This window comes from Rhinolophus sinicus, linkage group LG04 (assembly GCF_036562045.2).
Source record: "Rhinolophus sinicus isolate RSC01 linkage group LG04, ASM3656204v1, whole genome shotgun sequence".
Lineage (NCBI taxonomy): Eukaryota > Metazoa > Chordata > Mammalia > Chiroptera > Rhinolophidae > Rhinolophus > Rhinolophus sinicus.
In genome coordinates this window covers 71,917,351-71,941,293 of record NC_133754.1, presented here as the reverse complement: position 1 = coordinate 71,941,293, position 23,943 = coordinate 71,917,351, and the positions used below count along the sequence as shown (strand labels likewise).

Below are 23,943 nucleotides of genomic sequence, written 5' to 3'. Positions count from 1 at the left end.
CTGAAGCTCTGCTGGCCAGTGTAGTATGGAAAGGTTTCTGAATATCCAGAGACAAATTTGAAACACTTACCTCAGTTATGTGTAAATCTGGAATAATCATACCTTCCTCGTCTGGTCATTTTGAAGATTAAACAGCATGCCCTTAGCACAGGGCCAGGAAGACAGGTGATTAATAAAGAACAATTTCTTTATTCAAACTACATCTTCATAGTCCATGTGGATACTTGCCCTTCCATAAACATAGACTAAGTATTAAGCTGTATTTCAAGTCTAGGAAAATAATTTTCTTTTTCCTAAAGCTCTATTGCAAAAAACATAAGTAAACAGAAGAATGACGAAAGGGCAAAAATATACTGTAAGCTGGTATTTAGAATGACAATCATATTGCAATGAAGTTTAAACAAAAATATACATTAGGTTGTTTTGTGATGTAGATACTGCCTTACCAAGCCTCAGGTTATAGAGATCAAGATTTTCTCTTGGATTAACTTTTACAGCTATCCATAAAATGTATTCTGCAACATGGAAAAAAAGCAAACTGCTGAACATGGTACAAGTTAAAGAGAAAATTAAATTAAATTAAAAACTCAACTTCCTAATAATTAAATATTAATTTTTAATTACTATAGCTTTTTCTCTTATGAAAGATTAACTCACAGGTCAGAAAATTTTATCGACGTTTTTATGTCTAGATTTACTATTTATTAACAGATTGTCTTTAACATTAGTAATTTAGAGAGCAAATCCTTCTCCAACCATAAGATACTTACATAAAAAAATTAGCATGAATGTTTATGTTGGCCTAGTTTAAGTGAAAGGCAATTTTTTTCTAATAGGTAAAATATTTATTTACCTGTATTGCTTCTTAAATGCACCTTTCATTTAAAAAACAAAACAACAATATATAAGAGCAGCTGATTTATTCTTTTGATTTATTGTACATATTAAAAGTTACTTTCTTGAGATGGCACATTGGCAGGTTTGGTGTTTCCTGACACTAGGAATATTTAAAACAAAATGTTTTTGAAAATTTGATCATCCAGAAAGAAAGAGGAGAAATAAGAGTCTTTCTATAGTGGAAAACAGTAATTTTTCAAAAAAGGTTGAGGAAAAAATCTAAACGAAACCATTCTTGATAAAGAAATGAGGCAGTTTCAAATTAAAAATACAAATTTAAATGAAGTTAATTTTATAAAACATTAAAACTAGCTAAAATTACATGCATAGGTATTTAATCAATAAGAGAGGAATAGTAGAACTTAAATATGATAGAATTTATCAATAATAAATAAACATTTTTAGTGCAAATAGTACAGAAAAATTTCTCAAAGCCAAGATCATAGCATTCATTCTAATCTGTACAAAATCAGTTTCAGTTCTGTACACAATCTATATATAGTGTATCTATAAATTCAGCTACTGTGATGAAATGCCAATATGCAAATCATAAGTATAAATGTGCTTAGTTTTGTGTCCCATTCCTCTCTTGGCAGTTCATGTTTTCAGGAAAATCTGGAAAGAAAAGAAAATTTAAAAAACTTAAGATTTGATTTAAGATGATAAATTTTCAAAGCTTTACATTCTCTTCCCATTAAGATTTACCTATAAAGATAACTTGACCACAGAGGAAAAATAGGGAAAGAATTCTAGCATGTTCATATAAATAAGCAATTACTCAGTGCTCACTTTCTTCTCAAGCTGTGAGAAATGCACACTTGATATTAAAAACCAAGATATAAAACAATTCAATGTTGGCACTAGGTGAAGGACAACTAGACTGAGAGAAAGGGTAGATGAACTGGAGATGAGCACTGCCTGTCATTTCTCTCCCTGGAGCCGGATCCCCCTTTCATGGAACCTCCCGTAGTCCTTTCTCAAAGTCCACTCCTTCTGCCCAGTCAAGTGGGCAGAGGACGACCAGACACCAATCTCTAGGCCAAACTGCTGAGGTCAGGATGGACACCACCCATCCCGGGCCAGTCTCTTTCTCAAAGATTTGTAGTGATACCCTTATCAGTCTCCACTGGCTGCTTGTGAACTGTCGTATGATCAGGCCTGTGAGCAGCAATGATTGAAGTATGTGCAAGTGTAGCAAAGAAAGGCTCTCTGAAGAGCAAGTGAGAAAGCACTTGAGAGCGAGAGACAGAAAAGAACAGAGATGCAGAAATGAGAAACGATCAGCCTTGAAAAGGGTATGAGAAAGAGGAGCTGCTTTGGTTATTATGGCTTCCAGTCCTATTTTCGCTCAGGTGACTGAGCTGTACCGGCTTGTATTTGGCTTTATAACGTACCCCAGCATTATCCAGTAACATGGCTGTCACTTAAACTTGGGGTGGGAAGCAGTTCTTGCAAACACATCATTCCCTGAACCTGATAGATGGAGAGGAAAAGGAAGGGTGTCTTGAGATCAGGTAAAAGCATGAACAAAGACATGGTGTAGAAAAAAAAGAGTATGACATGTGAGACAACACAAGGGAAAAATGGAAAATTAAAATGGATGATCTCAAATACAGTGTGTCAGATTATAGAAGGCTGAAAACCAGAAGAGAAATTTGACATTGATACTGTCACTGCTAGGGGCTCACTATATGTTCTAGAACAGAGAAATTGTATCCCAGGGGGATATTTTAGAGACATTATTCTGTCAGTGGTGTGCAGGAAGGAGAAACCCTAAAGTCAGGGGACTGACTGGCCAAAAAATTATTGGAATAATATGGGTGTGAGACGGAAAAGAGACAGACTGGAAGTTCATCTTAAAGGAAGAAATGACAAAGGAGACTACTGAGAAAAATGTCAACTAAGTGGCATGGTATACTCCACACACCAGCTAAGAGAAAGGAACTAATTATAGTTTACAACAATACATAAGCAGTTATCAAATGTTCACAAGAACATTTAAACCAACATCATACTGAGAAAATATCCAGAAGATTTCTATTGGCTATATGCTTATGTATTACATACATTATGCTTAATATATAATGCAAGCTATTCTGTGTGATACATCACAACAGCTGTGATGACAGCGCTTAAAGCAGCTGGGCAGGCACTGGTAAGCACACTTCAGTGAAAGAATAGCCATGCACTAGCCTTAAGACTGAATCCTTTTGGAGTACAATTTACCTACAGTGGAGCAGGAAACTGGCTGTGCGCTGTTATCACCTGCTGAAGTTTCTCTTCCTTGGCTCTTCTACAGTGGCAAATCTAGGAGATAATTTAAAATACCAGTCACTACTCCAACAATTTGACCACTACCTCCTACATTATGACAGACTTCTAAGTAAGATTCTTTTAATCTGTTGATGCTATTTAAGTTTTGAATGTTCAAGGCAGTTCAGAATTTATAAATCAAAAAAAATAAAGATTAACTTTGTTTGGAAGACAACCTTTACCTGTAAACTTCCAAAATGTAAAAATAACTCTGATCCTTTATATCGCTTCTGATTATGTAATATCAAATATCTGTGTTTTTAAAATATGAAAATAAATTCTACCATTGTTAACCAGGAAGCTTAATTAACAAAATCTAGAAGGTATAGTAATACAGTCCCAAAGAACAACAGATGAAAACTCAATGCCCTACTAGTGCTAGCACACATAGTCATTCATATGCTTGAACTTCAAGGAAAATTGAAGTTTTTTCTCCCGTGGAAAATGCAGATAATAAAATCTACCTCACCTTCCTTAACAGGGTATATATCCCATATGCTTTACAAAGTTTAGTAACAAAAAGTTATATTTAAAACGTGATGTTTCAGAGAAATTAAACACTTAGGAATCTATCAAAGGGGAAACTACTAAGCAGATGTTGTATTTTTCTTTAAATAGAAATATAACTATTCCAGAATGTTCTTAATATACAACAAAATTTAATGCTATACACTAGTCTCTTTTAAAATAACTTGTGAAACAGGTTATTCAGGAGTGTATTATAACCATTAAGACTAGACTTACTCTGATTTACTAACTTTACTAAAGAATGATACATTAATTTCTGAAACAGAACTGGTATTTGATTTACCTGCTTGTGTACTCACAACAAGCAGGTTTAAAGTGATAGTAGCATGTTGCTATCACTCGCATAGAGGCTCTTTAGTTTCCTCTCATGGCCTGTGAGGAACTTCAGTTCAGTAATGTGTTAGCATTCTTTTACTTATGAATATACTTTATTTGATATTAGCTGTCACTTGTACTCAACGGAAGAGTATTTACATACTGTTCTCTTTTCCATGAAGCTACTGAGAAAATCATCTATTTCAGTTTTTCCCTCCAAAAAATCTTCAGCAATATTATCAGATTCTTCCTCAGCTTCATGTGCAGCTACTTTCAATCTTGCCTGTAGGGCACTCGCACTACAGCTCTGAAAAAGAAAATCAAGTACTGTATTAGTTTATAATGCTCAGAAAAACTCCTTAGAGAGAAAGAAAATGAGGCAGAGGTAGGGAGAAGCAATTCATGGTACGCCTTACATAGCCTTTTTTTGAGGAAATCTGCTACCACCCAGGTCCTCAGCTTTTGGAAATAGGGGTGGATACCTAACACAAAAGAAAGCAATCCATTGGCTACAAACTATTACATGAGAGCAACTGGGCAAATCATTGTCCTCTCCTGGGGATTCAGGAATCAGATCACTGTGCTAGGCACCCTCTACCGCCTGGTATTCCTGCTTTTTGTGTAATCCCTCTCCCCTTGTGTGTGGGCTGGACCTAAGGACTTGCTTGTAATGAACAGAATATGACAAAAGTGACAGGACTAAATTTAACCAAAGAGGTGAAAGACTTGTACACTGAAAACAACAAAACAATGCAAGAAACTGAAGACATAAATAAGGGGAAAGACATCCCATGTTCATAGATTAAAAGACTTAATATTGTTAAGAAAACTACCAAAAATGATCTACAGAGTTAATTAAATCCCTATCAAAATCTCCATGGCTTTTTTTGCAGAAATAGAAAAACCCATCTTAAAATTCATATGTAATCCCAAGAGATCCCAAATAGCCAAAACAATCTTGAAATAGAAGAAACAAAATTGGAGGTTTCATACTGATTTCAAAACTTACTACACAGCTACAGTAATCAAAACAGTGTGGTACTGGCAATAAGAAGAGACATATACATAAAAGGAATAGCGAGCTTAGAAATATACCTTCACATATATGGTCAAATATTTTTAAAATGTGTGCCAAGACTATTCAAAGGGGGAAAGAACAGTCTTCTACAACCAGTGATGGGAAAACTGGATAACCACATGCAGAATGAAGCTGAACCCTTACCTCACATACAAAAATTAACTCAAAGTGGATCAAAGAACTAAACGTAGGAACTAAAGCTATTTTTAATAATAGTCATCCTAGTGGGTGTTAGATGGTATCTCACTGTCATACATCACACACAGAAATGTATAGGAATGCACCATTTTCTTATCACCCTTGCCAACGGTGGTTATCTATCTTTACAAGTTTGGCTCACACAGATGATGTAATTCTGCTCTTTTTTTAGTATTATTATTATTATTAGGTTGAGTATCTTTTCAAATGTTTCAATTTACTTAGTCATTAAATATTTATTGAGTATCTACTATGTGCCAACCACTAGACCAAGTACTGGGTATGAGTACACTGGGAAAACAAAACAGAAGAGGATCCTGCACTCATGGCACCAACAGTCTAATGAAGTGGTTTCAGACTTCAGGGTATAGAAGATCCATTATCTGCAGAGATTCTGAGTGAGCACATCTAGAGAAGAGTCTAGGAATCAAGGTGTTTTTAAGGATTTCAAGAAGCACTTCAAGCAATTCTTATATAAGTGGTCCAGGGGGACAGAATAACTGTTACATCCAAATATTTATTGGATGTTCATAGTTCTCCTTTTGTGGGTTTCTAGTTCTTTCCTTTGCCTACTTGTAAGGGCTCTTTATGAACCACTGGCATTATTAATATTTGTCATATATGCTACATATATTTGTTCCCTTTTCTTCACTTTTGATTTTATGATTTTATGATTTTCAGGACATACAGGTTTTAAATTTACATGTATCAATTTTTTTTTACACTTCTATCATATCATGCTTAGAATGGATTTTCCCACCATAATCTTAAAAAAAGAAAAAAAATCCTAAAAGACAGTTGCCTTTCATAACTTTATGGTTTCTATTTAAATCTTTCTGTGTATGGTATGATATAAACATCTTTTTATTTCTAAATGGAGTACCAATTATGTAATTTGTTTAAATCCTCAGTTTTTTCTAACTAATTACTCACATAAATGAGTCTGTTTCTCAACTGCATGGTCTGTTCCATAGAATTATTTTTCTCTTCCTATAAAATTATTGTTTAAATAATGTGATTTTACAGTATATTTTGTTACTGGGAAATGGAGGTCATCTTCATTGTTTCTTTTTGTTCAAGCTCTTCTGACTACTTTTACCCATTTAGTCTTTCGAAAGAACTTGAGCATAAATCTGTCAAAGTAAAAAAAAAATACTCTTGGGATTTTGATTGGAAATATATTAAAATTTTAAGTTATTTTGGGAAGAATGAAATTGTAATACTATATCTTTCAGCCCATGAATATTCTATGTTGCTCCATTTACTCAGGTCTTCTTTTGTCATTCAGTAAAGTTTTCTACCTTACTTCACTGGGTTCAGTTCTAAGTATTTTATAATTTTGTTGCTATTGTAAATGAGTTTTTTTTTCTCTACTTCATTTTGCACTTGCAGTTGTTGCAATCGAGGGGATAACTTTCTCAATTTGCTAGGATTTTTACTTGTTTGTTTGTTTTTTATTAACAACTGTTTCATCTTTTCTTTTACATTATACCGTTTCTTTTTCCTGTCTTGTTACAGTGGCGAGAACCTCCCAAGCAATGTTAAATAGCAGTGATACTAGGGGATCACTCTCTTATTCCTAACATTAATGGTATGCTGGAAATGTTTAGTCATTAAGTGTGCTGTTTGCTTTTAGTTTCTAGCTATTTTTTCATCAAATTAAGGAATTTATTTCTATCTTAATTTACTAAGAGTTTGTATAAAGAATGATATTGATTATTGTGAAAAGTTTCTTCAGCATTTACTATACTCTTATGTGCATCTAAGAGTAGTTCAGTTGATTCTCTTAGATTTTCTAGTTAAGAGGGAGGACTGCTTAAATTTGACTCCTGACTCTGATAATACTTATTTAATATTCATGTGCCTCAGTTTGCTCATCTATAAAACAGAAAAATAGTAAGACATACCTCAGAGGATTTTGAGAAAATAATGAGCAACATATATAAATGGCCTAGTGTAATGTAAAACACATAATTGCTCAATGTTAACTATTATTCTCATTTCTTTTATTCTAAAGGATGAACATATCTGAAATCATTATAAATTTATATTCTCTTTTACCATTTTTATCCTGTTGTTTCATTTCTACCTTATGTTTTATCACATTGGCTTTAACTTTCTGAATTCCTGATTTTAAAGGAAATAGAATATTGTTAATTATGATGCTGGTTACTAATATGAAATATAAAGATTATATCTTCTATTCTCTTTTCATTTTTAAAGATTTATTTCTTTCAAAAATATGAGTTGACTTTTATAAAATGCTTTTGATTTTTTTTATATAACTAGATTTCGAGCATAAAATCTATTATTTGTGGTGAATTATACTTTATATTTTTTATATGTTTTTCAATTTGCTCACTTTTCATTTAAGGTATCTACACATAAGCTTACAAGTGAGTATAAATGTTAAAGTTTTGTGTTGTTAGATTTTATTGCAAGAGTTAAACTGGCTTTACAATAACTGTCCCAGAAAAGTTATATATGGAATTTTTAATATTTTTGTTTTGAAACTAAATATACTCTTACATGAGCACAAATGACTTATAATGCCTTAATAACTGAGAGCTGTTCATCTGCATTTAAAGGTATCATGCCTTATAAAGTCAGACACCTAATAAATGCTTTCTGATACAATAATGAAATTAAGAATGTGGCTCACGCACATTAAGATTAAAAATTCTAAGGTAAAGGAAAAGAACTACACAATCTTACCTCACTAAGTTCATGCTGCCTTTGCATCTTCTTTTCAAAAGTAGATTTCATTTGAGTAAGTAATTCATACTAGAAGAGAAAATTAAAATGGTGTTTTATTGTAATTTTAAATTATATGGATTTCTTCAAAATGATAACTCACCTTATCTAAAACAGTTTGCCTTTTGGCTTCCAAGCTGGGCTCCAAAAGGAGATTTTTTCCTGTAAGATAAATTTCTGGTTTATTTCTAGGTAAAGATCACATTTTTCTTAGGAAATTTAAGAAGTAAGGAAAGACATACTTGCTAGATCCTCAATATTTTTTACTAAGTCATCCTTGTCAGTAATAATTTGTTTTAGTTGAGGCAATGTAAGAAACTGGTCTAGTAATATCTCCTCTTGTTCATTCATATCTGTCAGTTGTGACACACTAGAAACACAACAGAAAAAATATGTTAATGAATATCAGTAATCTAGTTTTTGTCCATTGTAAGTATTCACGATTTTTCAGTTTTATTCAGCTGATAGGGTTCTAAATAATTTTTGAAGTAACTATTTTTATATGTATACATACAAGAAGGCAAAGTATAACCTTAAAAGCAAATAAAACATCAACTACAATGGAACATAAAGTAGTCTGAATGTTGAGTCAAATCACTATAGGACTATGAAGACGAGGGTTCACGAACAGCCACCACAACCTCCCAATTTTAACCTCTGTGCCTACTTAGCTAATAGGTATGTGGCTGTCATAATAAAAGATATGCATGAGTGTATGTGTATAAGCACAGAAGGCTAAATCAAAAGCAAAATCAATATTCATAGGATGAAAAAGACAACTGGATGGATAGAATAGGGATGGAAGCTAAACCTTCCTGAACATATCTTTTAGTTTTGCTTGCAGATCCACATAAAAGTATTATATGATTAAAAAAACAAAACTAAAGAAAAAAGCAGTTTCTAAAATTCAAAGCAAATGGAAATAAATGAACCTGTTTTTCTTAAGTTACATTATCACTCAGAAAAGTATTATTTGAAGAGATTTTAAAAAATAGTATTTGGCTATTCTATCTGGTGTGATATAGACTAACAACAAAAGAAGTGTAAAAAACAAACAAAAAACTTCCAAATGAACAATATCTTATCCTACATTCAATAATACTAGTAGTAATAATAACAATAATAATAATAATGGAATCGTTATTTAGCAAAACAACAGCTTTCAGAGAAAGGGGAAAGAAATGTTCATGATAAATCCATGGTATCTTTGTTTGGACAGAAACGATATAGAGGCCAACTCGAAGAGTTTCTTATTGACTAAAGATACGACTGTTTAAGCATCAAAAAGAATAATGACTCCAATGCACTGAACAAATCAGATATATATATTTTTTAAATGTTTGCATTCTTAATACAAAAACAACTACAAAATACAAACAGAACCTTTTGGAGATTGCCTATGCATCAACTCATGATTTTGAAAATTGATAAAGAGAAAAAAAAAATCAAGCACTTATCTTGCCTTTTCTGTATATATTTCAATAAAACTAAATAGTTCATTTAGAAAAGTTCATCATAGAATTCTGGCTAATTCTGGCAGTAGGAAATCACATTTGCAATCCTTAATGAAATAAATGATTTCAGGTATTTCAACATGTTTCGATCTTAATGTCATTAAAAATAGGACACCACTGCTGCCTTATGTGATTATAATGAGAAGTTTGCCCTAAATAATGTAAGTATTGCCAAAAGATTTAAACCAAAATCTTTTTCAGCTTTACTGAGATATCATTGATATATAACATTGGGTAAGTTTAAGGTGTACAAGGCAATGATTTGATAAAATTGAACCTAAATCTCATTAAAACTCTAGATGTAGCCACCAGTAGAAGGAAATATGGGAAACAGAGGAATATCTTCAATGGTACCACAAGAATGCAATCAGGTAAAAACAGAATATGGGAAATTCTTTAGGACAAATAACTTATTTCTTCAATAAATATGTAATAATACATGTGCATAATTTACATGTATTATATATGTGTTTATGTATATACTTGTATGTGTGTATGTATATATGTATGTATATGTATGTGTGTAGGAATATGTATATGTGTATATATGCATATATGTTAATAAAGGTGGGGAGAAATGGTGCACAAAAGAAACATCAGAGATACAGTTTTCAAATGCAATAGTAAGACCTTGTTTTGAATCCTGATTCACATAAACTACCAACAAAAACATTAAGACCTTGGGGAAATGAGATAATATTAGAGAATTATCATTAATTTTGTTAGGTATGATGATGTGGATTGGGGTTATGGTAAAGAAAAAGTCCTTACCTGATGGAGAAATTTAGTGAAGAACTTAGGGGTGAAATGATGTAATATTTGGGATTTGGTTTAAAATAATCCTGACCCATACCCATACTTTCCAAAAAGAAAGCTGGAAGGGTATATGAAGCAAGATAAAGAAGTTCACCTTTTTTCATTTTTGATATTTTCATAGTAATTTTTTTTAAAAGAAAGGAAGAAAAAGAAGAATCCTTTACAACATGGAAATAAATAATAGAACCAACGTCATGAGGTTGTTGCAAGCATTACAATGCATATAAACTCTTAACATGTATGTGGTATATTGTAAACCACATTAATTATTATTAGAAGAAAATAATAAATCACTATTTCCTAAAAATGATTGTAAAACACTGGGTCAAATAAAGCTAAATTTTTATTTTGTTAACTATAAGATTTCTCATGAGTATTTTTTTGGTTGTACATCATGGTTGCATATATTCTAAAGACAAAAAAAAAACAACCTAAAAATGTTTTTAAATTACATTCAGTAGGCTTAGTAATAACAGCTTTATGAGTATTGGAAACTTTCAATCGGGTATAAAGGATGCAATGCACAAAGTTGAGTGGCCACAAAACATGTTTGTTTTTTTTCAAGGAGCACCTAAAAAGAACAGTGTTCTACGAAAAATGGTACCTTAAACTTGAATATTACAAACATATTTCCTATAAATTTGAATACAATTTGGCTCTGTAAAACTACCTTGCTATATTACTTCATGAAAACTTTAATCTATTTCTCTATGTACAAACTTCTGTCTACTAACGGAACAATGAAAAGGTCTAAAATAGTCCACCGTGTATTTTGAAATCTCCAGAGATATATTCAGAAATAATTTTCACCAGACTATAAGCCACACAAGAGAAAGAACATTGTTATCCTGGTAATTATTGTATCATTCCCAGCATCTACAAGAATCCCTGGGTACATACTAGTCACTCAATAAACAGAATCTACACGACATGAAACTAATTTAGATTTATAAAACTTCCCCACAAGACAAGCACAATTTCGGAGTAGTGAAGATTTAAAGAATATTTTGTTTAATATGGATATGAAAATGATGATCTGGTTTGCAATTACAAATAAAACAGACAATACCAACGTTATTCTCCAAGTTTTTTACCTTAGTTCTGAGAGTTCTGGGAATGCATCAGGGACATCTGGCATCTTGTAACCAAAACCATTTTGGCTTATCTAAAAAGAGTTTGAAATGGTATGAAATTTCAGCTATCTTTTTGACTGCTCCTTTTTTCTTATAAAAGTAATTTTTAATGTACTATATCACGTAACTGTTTTCATTATCATATCTTTATCTTCGTAGTTTATACTGTCCTTACCACTCCTTGACTCTATTTTGTTTTCAGTGTACCTTTATACATCAAGGGTTTCCTTCCTTCCTTCCTTCCTCCCTTCCTTCCTCCCTCCCTCCCTCCCTCCCTCCCTCCCTCCCTCCCTCCCTCCCTCCCTCCCTCCTTCCTTCCTTCCTTCTTGTGGAGATCATGTGAATACCTGTGTTAGCTCTCTTGAGCAAGTACATAACTATAGGACAAATCTCTTAAGTATATCTGTGACAAGTGTGGAGAATTATCTGTGTGGATTTCATTGATATATAAATACATTTATCTCAAGTGAAAGAAATTAAGCATAGAAAAACAGTAAGTTGGCAAAAGTCTGAATAGTTACATAATTAAGTTCAATGTGACAGTAGGGCACATAAGGAAGAGTATCCATCATTTGAATACAGATGACTTTTTAAAATTGAAGATCCATGAAAAGTTCTCTTGTAATTTTGTTTATACTATTAATTGTAGTTTGATCATAATATTCATTAATGCAATGGTGAAAAATTTTGGGAAAAAAAGTCCACTTGGGTCTATATTCTAAATTATTACAAACATTAAAATTACTAAAGTTGGATATAATGAGGTTTTGTTGAGTATTACTATGGGTGATACTAAGGATTAAAATGAAGGTTTTTAAAAGCCTTTATATGTTTTATGCACAAATATTAATCAATGCCTCAGTAATATCCCACAGGGCAACAGTTACCAGATTAATTAAGGAACATACAATTTTTAAAACCAAAGGGACACTTGAAGCCCTTAGCGTGCTGTAGCAGACCCTCCACAATCTTTCTCCTGCATAAGCACTTCTTGTGCCTAGTCCTAAATCCTATGACAACCGGACAGATCTTTTATAGGCAGTTTCACAAATATGCCATCCGGTTTATGCCTCCACCCCTTTGTCAACGCTATTGCCTCTTCCACAGAACGCTTTATCCTGGCAAATTCATTAGCCTCTATCAAAATCTGACCTCAAGCATAAATTCACTCATTCATTCTTCTGCCTCATTTTAACTTAGCACCTAATACACATATGTATCAGGCATGGTTTGAAGCACTAAGGATAAAGTGGTGAAAAAAACAGGATCACATTTTTTACAAAGGCATCCCCTTCTAGTTCCACCTTGGTCCCTGGCAGCATTGACCATTCCCTCAGCTGTGTCTTCACCATAACTCCAAACTATTTCTTTTATTCTATTGAAGTTCCTTATTTACAATTATTTGGTTATATGGTGGTCACCTCTCTGAGTTTGTTACTTGAGTTGAAGATGTGATTTAATCTTTTTATCTTTTGTGCCTAACTTAGTGGCTGCCACAAGGAAACATACAAGTGTTTGTTAAATGAATGAATGCTTCAAAGGTACAAAATACAGATAACTGAAGATACCAACCGGTGCTGAAGTGTCCGTTGTGGGAACAGGTAACGGCAAATTTGAAAGGATGCCAAATGAAGGAGCAGCGGGTTTGGTTGTTGTATAACTTGTCGTTGAAGAAGAAACAGTGTCCGCAACAGATAAAGAGCTGATAGCCCTGTTAGCTTCTTGGGAGGGATACGGAGGAAGAAATGGAAAACCCTGAGAAGCATAAGGAGGAATCCCACCTGGGGTACTGTAAAGGCTAAAGAAAGAGAGAGAGAAATATTAGATTAGCATTTAGGGGTAAATTTGTAAAGTTATTGCTAAATTGTTCTAAATAACAATGGTCGTATGTTATAAATGTAATCTATTTATGGCAGGTGTCACTTTATAATTATGTGACTGAGTTAAATATTACATAAATTAATAAAATATGAACCCCCAAAAAGAAAATTTTGGTTTTTGTGAAAAAGAAAAATGTTTTAGAAAACATACAATTCAACTTGTTAGTAGAAATGAACAGAGGCCATATTTATGTTTTGAGCATTCCACTGGCATCAATCAGTACCTTCACTGAGGGAATGGAGAATAACATTTAATACAGAAAATGTGGTTATGTGATAGTTGCTCAGTAGCTTTCACTATATTTAGATAAGTAATTCACCTGATAAACAGTTCAAAGTCATGGTTATGAAGTTACTCACTGAACTAAGAAGAATGGAGAACACAAGAATGGAGGAAAACTTAAACAAAGAAATAGAAAATATAAGAAAGTACCAAACAGAAGTCGCACAACTGAAGAATAAGGTAATTTAACTAGAAAATAAATTAGAGGGGTTCAAAAGCTGACTCGGTGAAGCAGAAAGAAGGATCAGTGAACTTGAAGATTGGGTAGTTGAAGTAACCCAATAATAGAAGCAAAATTATAGAAGTCCCAAAAGGAGAACAGAGATAGAAAGAGGCAAAAACTTATTTGAAAAGATAATAGCTGAAAACTTCCCTTACCTGAGGAAGGAAACAGACAGGAAAATCCAGAAAGCCCAGAGAGTTACAAATAAGATGAACCCAAAGACATCCACAGCAAGACACATTAAAAAAATTCAAAAGTAAAAGAAAAGCGAAGGATCTGAAAAGCAGCAAGACAAAAACAACTTGTTTTGTATAAGAGAACCCCCATAAGACTACCAAGAGATTTTTCAGCAGAAACTTTGCAGGCCAGAAGGGGTTGCAGGACATATTTAAAGTACTAAAAGGGAAAGAAAAAAAAAACTTCCAAGAATACTCTACCAGGCAAACTTATGGAGAGATAAAGATCTTTCCAGATAAGCAAAAATTGAAAAGAGTTCATCACCACTAAAATGACCTTACAAGAAATGGTTAAAGAAACCTTAAGCTGAAAAGGGCATTAATTAGTCACAGAAAAATATATGCAAGCATAAATCTCACTGGTAAAGGTAAATGTATAGTAAAGTTCATGGTCATCACTTATAAAGCTAGAATGAAGGTTAAAAGACAAAAGTAGTAGAAACAACTATAACTACAATAACTAGTTAAAGGATACACAAGATAAAAACATCTAAAATGTGACATCAAAAACATAACACATGGAGGGGAGAAAGGATAGAGTTAAAATATAGAGCTTTAGAATGCATTCAAACTTAAGTTACTATCGGCATAAAATAAACTTGCAAATATATGTTGTTATATGTAAGCCTCATTGTAATTCAGAGCAAAAATGTACTATAGATAACACAAAAGACAAAGGACTCTAGTATACCACTAAAAAATATCAAACCACAAAGGGAGAGAAAAAAAGGAAACAGAGAGGAACCACAAAACAGCCAGAAAACAATGAACAAAATGGCAATATGTACATACCAATCAATAATTACTTTAAATGCAAATGGACTAAATTTTACAATCAAAAGATACAGAGTGGTTGAATGGATAAAAAAATAAGAACCATCTATCCACATACTGCCTACATGAGATTCACTTCAGACAGAAGGACATACATGGAATGCAAGCCAAGATACAGGAAAAGATATTCCATGCAAATGAAATCAAAGAAAATATAGCTATACTTATATCAGACAAAATAAACTATAACAAAGACTGTAGTAAGAGATTAAAAAGGCCATTACACAATGATAAAGGGGTCAATCCAACAAGGACATACATTTGTAAATATTTGTGCACCCAACATAGGAGCATCTAAATATAGCAAGGAAATATTAACAGACATAAAGGAAGAAATAATTAGCAATACAGTAATAATAAGGGGCTTTAATACCCCACTTACATCAATGAATAGATCATCCAGAAAGAAAATCAATAGGGAAACATGGGCCTTAAATGACATGTTATACTAGATAGTATTAACAGATATATAAAGAGCATTCCATCCAAAAGTGACAGAATACGCCAGCAACCCTCCGCCGAGACGCCGCAGGTACTAAACAGACAGGTGCCTTGAAACAGCGAGATGCTTCTAAAAGGAAAGCAGAACTAGAAGAGACTGTGAGAAAGAAGATTGAGTTTGAGAGAAAAGTTCTACATATTGTTGAACAGCTTTCAGAAGAGAATATTACAGAAGAATTCTTAAGGGAGTGTGGGAAGTTGATCACGCCTGCTCACTCCAGCGATGTCGTGAATGAGCGTTCTATTATCAAGCTCTGCGGTTACCCTTTATGTCAAAAGAAGCTAGAAATTGTACCAAAACAGAAATACGAAATTTCTACCAAAACCAATAAAGTCTATGATATCACTGAAAGAAAGTGTTTTTGCAGCAACTTTTGTTATTGAGCATCTAAGCTTTTTGGAGCCCAAATTCCTAAAACTCCAGTATGGATTTGAGAAGAAGAAAGGCATCCTAATTTTCTGCTGCTACAGGAAGGAAATAGTGGCCATTCTGGCGAAGAAGTACAGTTATGCAGTGAGGCCATTAAAACATCAGATATTGACAATCCTGATGATTTTAAGAAGCAGTATGAATCTAGTTCTTCTAGCACTCATAGTGATAGTAGCAGTGATAATGAGCAAGACTTTGTTTCTTCCATTCTACCAGGAAACAGACCAAACGCAACGGGTGTAAGGCCACAGCTGCACAAAAAAAAGCATAATGAAAAAGAAAGCTGGTCAAAAAGCTAACTTCAAGCAAGAAGACAAAGAACAGTACTAGAAGTCACTGAGCAGTTAGGCCATTGCAGATTAGATAATCAGGAGAAAGCTGCTGCTTGTGAACTTCCTTTACAGAAAGTAAATACTCAGATTCCTTCAAGTAGTTCTTTGCGAGAAAAATTAGAGGCTTCAGAAATTTCTGAAAATAAATACCATAGTTCAGAGATAACTCTAGTAGGCATAAGTAAGAAAAGTGTCGAGCATTTTAAGAGGAAATTTGCCAAATCAAACCAAGTTTCTAGGTCATCTTCTAGTTCAGTGCAGGTGTGTCCTGAAGTTGCAAAGGCAAGCTTACTTAAAGTTCTGAAGAAGACTTTGATTGAGTGGAAGACAGAAGAAACTTTGAGGTTTTTGTATGGTGAGAATTATGCGTCTGTGTGTCTGAAACTGTCTTCAGCCCCTCTGGTTAAAGAAGAACTTGATGAAGATGACACAAACTCTGACTGAGATAGTCATTCCCCTGCCTTGCAGGAATCTCAGGACAGCTTAGATGAGTCTTTGCCTTTTAGGTCCTCAGATACAGCCACTAAACCACTGCCAAGTTATGAAAACTTGAAAAAAGAAACTGAAACATTAAAACTAAGGATCAGGGAGTTTTATAGAGGACGATATGTTTTAAATGAAGAAACCACCAAATCACAAGACTCAGAAGAGCATGATCCCACCTTTCCACTGATAAATTCAAGTTCTCAGAATCAGATTAGAAAACGTATCGTACTTGAAAAATTGAGTAAAGTATTGCCTGGACTTTTGGGGCCTCTTCAGATTACATTAGGAGATATTTACACACAACTTAAAAATCTTGTCCGAACTTTCAGATTAACAAATAGAAATATTATACACAAGCCTGCGGAATGGACTTTAATTGCTGTGGTGTTGCTGTCATTACTGACCCTGACTCTTGGCGTTCAGAAGCATTCTCAGGAAAGTGTGGTGTTTACACAGTTTATAGCCACCCTGATTGAAGAATTACATTTAAAGAATGAAGACCTTGAAAGTTTGACCTTTATATTTAGAACCAGCTGTTAACCAGAGTGATACAATCCATGAAGACTGAATAGAAAATGAACTTCTACTCACTATTTCTTGAATTCTAGCTCTAATGATGGTCTCGTGGTGACTGATAACTAGCTTTGGTCACAGAAAAACCTTTACCTTTTTACATTTCAAGCACCTACCTCCCAGTCCCTAAATGTACAGAGTGACTTCCCCAGTTAGAGAAGAACCATTATTCCAACAAGGATAACCAAATCCTTGCATCCCTGGCTATAAGACATTGTTTTTATTTATTTGAAAATGAAAGTTGAAGTCTTAAATTTAAATTTAAATGACTATTCAAGAAAATACAATGACTTTTTATTTTTTCTGGATAATTCCAGCCATCACATCAAGTTGACCAAAAAATTGAGAGAAGTCCTATTTTGGCCTCATAGTCTAAACTGTAGATTCTGAACAACAGTAAAGAAGTAACTAAATACAGTCTAAGATGCAGCCCTTTAGAAGTCTAGTCATCATTCTCTTAAAAGAAACTGCCTGTGCTGTAATGTGGTTAATCTCACAAGTCTAAAACAAGAGTCCTCTGGACTCAATGAAATTTAAAAAAAAAAGAAGTGACAGAATACACATTCTTCCCAAGTGCTAAAATTGTATTCATGGAATGGTCTCCAGGAGATCATAAGTTAGACCACAAAACAAGTCTTAATAAATTTAAGACTGAAATCATACCAAGCATTTCTTCTAACCAAAGTGGTATGAATCTAGAAATCAATGACAAGAAGAAAAATTGGAAATGTCACAACTATGTGGAGATTAAACAACATACTACTGAACAACAAATAGGTCAATAAAAAAAATACCAAAAGAGAAATAAAAAAATACCTTGAGACAAATGAAAATAAAAATAGAACATAACAAACCTATGGGATGCAGCAAGAGCAGTCCTGAGAGGGAAGTTCATAGTGATAAATACCTACATCAAACAAGAAAAATTTCAAATAAACAACCTAACATTACACCTTAAGAAACTAGAAAAAGACAAAGTCCAAAGTTAGTAAAAGGAAGGAAATAAAAAGATCAGAGGGGATATAAATGAAACAGGACTAAAAAGACAATAGAAAAGATCAATGAAACTAAGAGTGGGTTCTTTGAAAATATAAACAAAATTGACAAACCTCTTGATAGACTCACCAAGAAAAAAAGAGAGAACCCAAATCAACAAAATTATAAATGAAAAAGGAGGCATTACAAATGATACCACAGAAACACAGAGAATCATAAGAGGCTACAAATAAACAATTCTATGTCAACACATTGAGGCCACCTGGAAGAAATGGAAATATTCTTAGAAACATACAAACTACCAAGACTAAATTAGGAAGAAATAGAAAGCTTAAACAGACCAATTACAAGTAAGGAGATTGAATTAGTAATCAAAAATCTCTCAATGAAGTTATGTCCAGGACCATATGGCTTCACTAGTGAATTTTACCAAATATCTAAAGAATTAATGCCAATCCTTCTCAAACCCTTCCGAAAACTCGAAGAGGAGGGAACACGTCCAAACTCATTATATGAAAAGGACACTACCAGATAACTACAGACCAATATCCCTGATAAACACAGATGCAAAAATTCTCAATAAAGTACACGCAAACCAAATTCAGCAGCACATTAAAAGGACCATTCCCCATGATCAAGTGGGATTTATCCTTGGGATGGAAGTACATTTCAACATATGAACATCAATCAATGTGATATATCAGATTAACAGAATGAAAGAAAAAACAATCGTATAATCATCTCAATAAACACAGAAAAAGCACTTGACAAAATTCAACATCCATTCATGATAAAAAACTCTTAACAAATTAGGTATAGAAGGAATATACCTCAACATAATAAAGGCTGTATATGATAAGCCCACAGCTACTATCTTAATGATAAAAGATGGAAAGCTTTTCCTAAGATCAGGAACAAGACAAGGGTGCTCACTCCGATTCAACATGCAAGTCCTTGCCAGAGGAATCAGGTATGAAAATGAAATAAAAGACATGAGAATTGGAAAGGGAGAAGTAAAACTGTCTCTATTTGTAGATGACAAGATTATATATATAGAAAATACAAAGACTCCACCAAAAGCAGTTAGATCTAATCAACAAATTCAGTGATGTTGAAGGATACAGAATATATAGAAATCTGTTGTTTCTATACAACAAATTACCTGAAAAGGAAATAAGGAATGAAAGCTGGACCACTATCTTAAACCAGACAAAAAACTTAAAAAAGATTAAAGACTTAAACATAAGACCTAAAACTGTAAAACTCTTAAAAGAAAACATAGGCAGTAATCTCCTTGACACTTGTCTTGGCAATGATTTTTTTTATCTGACAGCAAAAGCAAAGGCAACAAAAGCAAAAATTAACAAATGGGACTTCATCAAACTAAAAAGCTTCTGCAGAGCAAAGGAAACAAACAAATGAAAAGGTAACCTACTGGATGGGAAAAAATATTTGCAAATCGTGTATCTGACAAGGGATTAATATCCAAAATATATAAACAACTTGTACAACTCAATAGAAAAAATAATCTATGCTTCTGACCAACTGGCTGTAAGTCAGAGGTTCCCATAACGTCACCTTAGGTTCAATTATACATTTTTCTAGAGTGGCTCACAAAACTCAGAGAAACATTTGCTTATGCTTATCAGGTTATTATAAAGGATACAGAGGAACAGTCAGATGAACAGGTACATAGGGCAAGGTCTGGGAGAGTCCTGTGCTGGAACTTCTTTCTCTGTGGACTGGGTGCTCCACCCTCCTACCATGTGGTAAGCTTGTCAAATCTCCATGTTCAAGAGTTTTTGTAGAGCTTAATCTGCATTCCCCCTCTTCCCTGAAGTCAGTGGGTGGTGCTGAAAGTTCCAACCCTCTGTCACTTGGTCTTTCTGATGACCAAACCCATCCTGAGACTACATGGGACCCAGCCTAAGTCACCTCATTAGCATTAACTCCGGTGTTATGAATAACAAATAAGGTTCCTTTTGCTTACCAGGGTCTTAGCAGGTTTGTGCCAGGAACCTGGTCCAAGATCAAATATATTTCTTATTTAATGATGATTACAAAGTGGAATATTTAGCATTAGTATTTATTTAAAACAAACATAAGTCTTTTTGTCCTTTATACAAGAGTGACTGACCCATATAAACTTACTGTATTAATTCAAATATTGGTATTTAGATAATTCTTATCTGTGTTAAAGCCTGAATTATCCTAATTATTTTAGTCTGGTTTTCTATCTGAACTTATCTAAGAGAAAAAGTGCTCAGTGTAAGATAATATATTCTTTTTTTTGATGTATAATTGACATACAACATATTAGTTTCACGTATACAACGTAATATTTGATATCTGTATATACTGAGAAATAATCACAATAAGTCTAGTTAACATCTGTCACCATAAATACAAGTATTTTTTCTTGTGATGAGAATGTTTAAGATCTATTTTCTCAGCAACTTTCAAATATGCAGTACACTAGTAACTATAGTCACCATTACATCCCATGACTTACTTATTTTTAACTGGAAGTTTGTACCCTTTGAACCCCTTTACCCATTTCGCCTATCCCCCAACCCCTGCCTCTGACAACCACCAATCTCTCTGTATCTATGAATATGGTTTTTTTTTTGTTTTTTTTTAATTCTACATATAAGTGAGATCACACAGTATTTGTCTTTCTGTCTGACTTATTACACTTAACATAATGGCCTCAAGGTCCATCACCCTTGTTGTCACAAATGGCCAAGATTTTCTTCTTGTTTTATGGATGATTAATATTCCATCGTATATACACAGCACATTTTCTTTATGTATTCATCCACTGATGTACACTTAGGTTGTTTACTTATCTTATAAATAATGCTTCACTGAACATAAGGGTGCATATATCTTTTCAAGTTAGTGTTTTTATTTTCTTTGGATAAATACCCAGAAGTGGAATTGTTGAATCATATGGTAGTTCTATTTTAATTTTTTGAGGAACCTCCATACTATATTTTGAATTCTATACATGTTTGTATGAATTCTATACATACACACCCAAATGAACAATTCTGGATACCAGTGAGAAGAAACACTAAGTTGCAAGGGGAAAAGAAGTGGCAGGGAGACTTTTCCCTTATACTTCTTGAATTTTAAGCCAAGTGAACATATGATTGATTGAAAAAGTTAAGTTAAAAAAAGTTTTCTAATAAGCTTGTTTATTTCAAAGTATCTTTCATCTTTATCTTAAAACTTTACTTTTAACTAAAGGTATATTAGTGGTATATAGGTAGATACAACAAATTATTTAGAAACAATATGATGAACATGAGAGAATATTTGTACTATCCTTAAATTTTTAATAATTCTGAACCAATTTGCTTTATTTTGACTTCAGTAACAGGTACAACCTATAAAATAATCTAAGAGATGCATCCAACTTGCTTTTTAATAATGTGCACTATATCACAGAACTTATTTGAAATGGGAACAAGTAAATTTATTGGTTTATATTTACAACTAAGGTGAACGTACATCTAATCCTATCCTGACAGAAGATAAGAAATACAGTTTTTAGAACGAATATCAGTGACGCTCATGACTCCAGGACACTGACACAGAAGACAAACATGAGGACTGGGGCTGATGTTCCTAATAAACTGGACAATCTAGCTAAGCAGATGTCCAGGCATTGTCAAAGATGCCACTTGACTTCTAAAAAAGAAAAAAACTCTTGGAAATTAAGTAGAACGAGTGGGCAAAAAAGCCAAGAAATATTCTGGAAAGAAGAAAATAAAAAGAGCAACAAGAAGTGGCATCATCATGCAGTTTGAGAATATCAAAGATAAAAAAGTTACAAAGGATCAGAAATTAAAATAGCACTGGACATTTTGGCAACAACAGCCTATACATAGAAAATAGAGGAATGCCTTCAAAATTCTGAGGAGAAAACCACTTCAACTTAGAATCGGAACTGTACCAATTATTAAGCGTGAGGGTATATTTTGCAGATTTAAAAAAAAATGTGTCAAAAGCATGTTGTGGCATTTTCTATTTTTCAAAAATATCCACAGCAGTATTTCTGGTCCTATATGCTCTTCTAGAATCTTACCACTCCACTATCAAGAGGAAAAGCCTATTTTCTTCACCTTGAATCAATCAAGACTTTGCAATTGCCTCAACAAATCAAATATAGCAGAAGGGAATGCCTTCAGTAGCTAAGTCATTACAACTTTCTCATAGCTCTCTTTCAAGATGTTCACCATAGTAATCCAGCCATTATGTTGTGAGGAAACCAGGCCACATAAAGAGGCTACATCTAGGTATTCCAGCTGACATCCCAGGTAAGGCCTATTATGAGAGCCCAGGATGATGAGCAGAGCAGACCCCTTCCTGAATTAAAGATTAGGGAGCAAAATACATGTATTCATTGTTTTAAGCCATAATTTTATGGGTAACTTGCTATGAAGCCTTAATAACCAGAACAGATTTTAGCTCCTGGAAGTGGAATGCTGCTTTGATAAAAAATAAATAATAAATTTAAAAAATCTAAAACATGGGAGTGACTTTGGGATTCAACACAGGTGAAAGCTAGGTGTACCCTCAGAAGGGTGTGAAAGACTGAAGGCCCTCCAAGAAACCGTTAGGAAACTAAAAAAGATCTAAGAAAACAAAACCAATGGGAAATGGAAGTAATGATTAACTCCAGCAAAAGCATAAAGTTATACCATACTGCGATGTAATCATGATAAAGTACTTGGCTCAGCAACAGGGAATTTTTTGGATCAAAGGAATGAAAACACCGAACATGAATTTAAGTAAAAATCATGATATAATTTCACTGAGAAGATGAGGGGAAAGGAAGGTTAGTGAAAGATAACTAAAATCCTCATCAATCATAATAGGAGGTCAATAGATAACATCTAAAAATAAAAGGATCAAGAGATAGCAGTCTGTATATATTATTTAGAAAGATGAAGATAAATATTAGAGAAGCAGCTGAAAGAAGAAAACAGTTGCCTCTGAAGTATGAATGTATTTTTGTGAAGGTGAGGCTGTGGAAAGCAGAACAGGGCCTTTTAACATCATTTGAATTTTTGAACTATATTTTGATTCCTTTGATTAAAATAAATGAAAATACATATCCACAAACATTTTGTTATACTTACTATGAAAATGCTGTTGAAGTAGGAGCTAAAACTGGAGGATTCTTCCAAAATTCATCCAATAGACTCTGAATAATTTTTCCTAGATCTGAGTGCATTGTAAACTGAAAATAATAATACAGGATGATCAAAATCATTTTCAGAAAAAGATTATAAAGTCTCATTAGAATAACTTCACTCTAAATCTTAACGTGAAATCCACTTCGCAAGTCAAAATTAAATGAAATGCAAAGGATAGTGTGTCAAATGAACAATTAGCTAGCAATCTGCGTAAAACTTACAATATTTTCTAATAGAATCAATACTATAAACCAGGTAAAACATGTTTAATCAATAATGGAGCTGAAATATTTCTACACTTCACTATTTATAATAATTTGAAGGTTTGACGGTAAATACTGAGAGTACATTAAGTTATGGTCCTTCATGTTAATCAATCATATACATATCCAGAGAACTTTTTGAGGCATATTTGA

At 33.3% G+C, this 23,943-nt stretch overlaps 1 protein-coding gene and 1 pseudogene across 3 annotated transcripts in view; one reads left to right on the top strand and one right to left on the bottom strand.

Annotated features, from left to right (window-relative positions):
• Positions 1-905: 905 nt before the first annotated feature.
• Positions 906-23,943, bottom strand: part of VPS37A (VPS37A subunit of ESCRT-I) — a 34,428-nt gene continuing 11,390 nt past the window's right edge. For 2 of the 3 annotated variants that reach the window (XM_074329723.1, XM_019737957.2), the window contains exons 4-12: positions 23,471-23,571; positions 13,119-13,344; positions 11,508-11,578; positions 8,326-8,453; positions 8,187-8,245; positions 8,045-8,113; positions 4,217-4,360; positions 3,124-3,204; positions 906-1,512 (exon numbers count right to left, since the gene is read on the bottom strand). In XM_074329723.1, the coding sequence (XP_074185824.1) occupies positions 3,124-3,204; positions 4,217-4,360; positions 8,045-8,113; positions 8,187-8,245; positions 8,326-8,453; positions 11,508-11,578; positions 13,119-13,344; positions 23,471-23,571 (879 nt within the window). In that variant the 3' untranslated portion in view covers positions 906-1,512. The remainder of the gene's footprint in view (positions 1,513-3,123; positions 3,205-4,216; positions 4,361-8,044; positions 8,114-8,186; positions 8,246-8,325; positions 8,454-11,507; positions 11,579-13,118; positions 13,345-23,470; positions 23,572-23,943) is intronic. The other variant, XM_019737956.2, reaches the window with a different exon arrangement.
• On the top strand, positions 13,767-17,468 carry LOC109450540 (putative RNA polymerase II subunit B1 CTD phosphatase RPAP2; annotated as a pseudogene).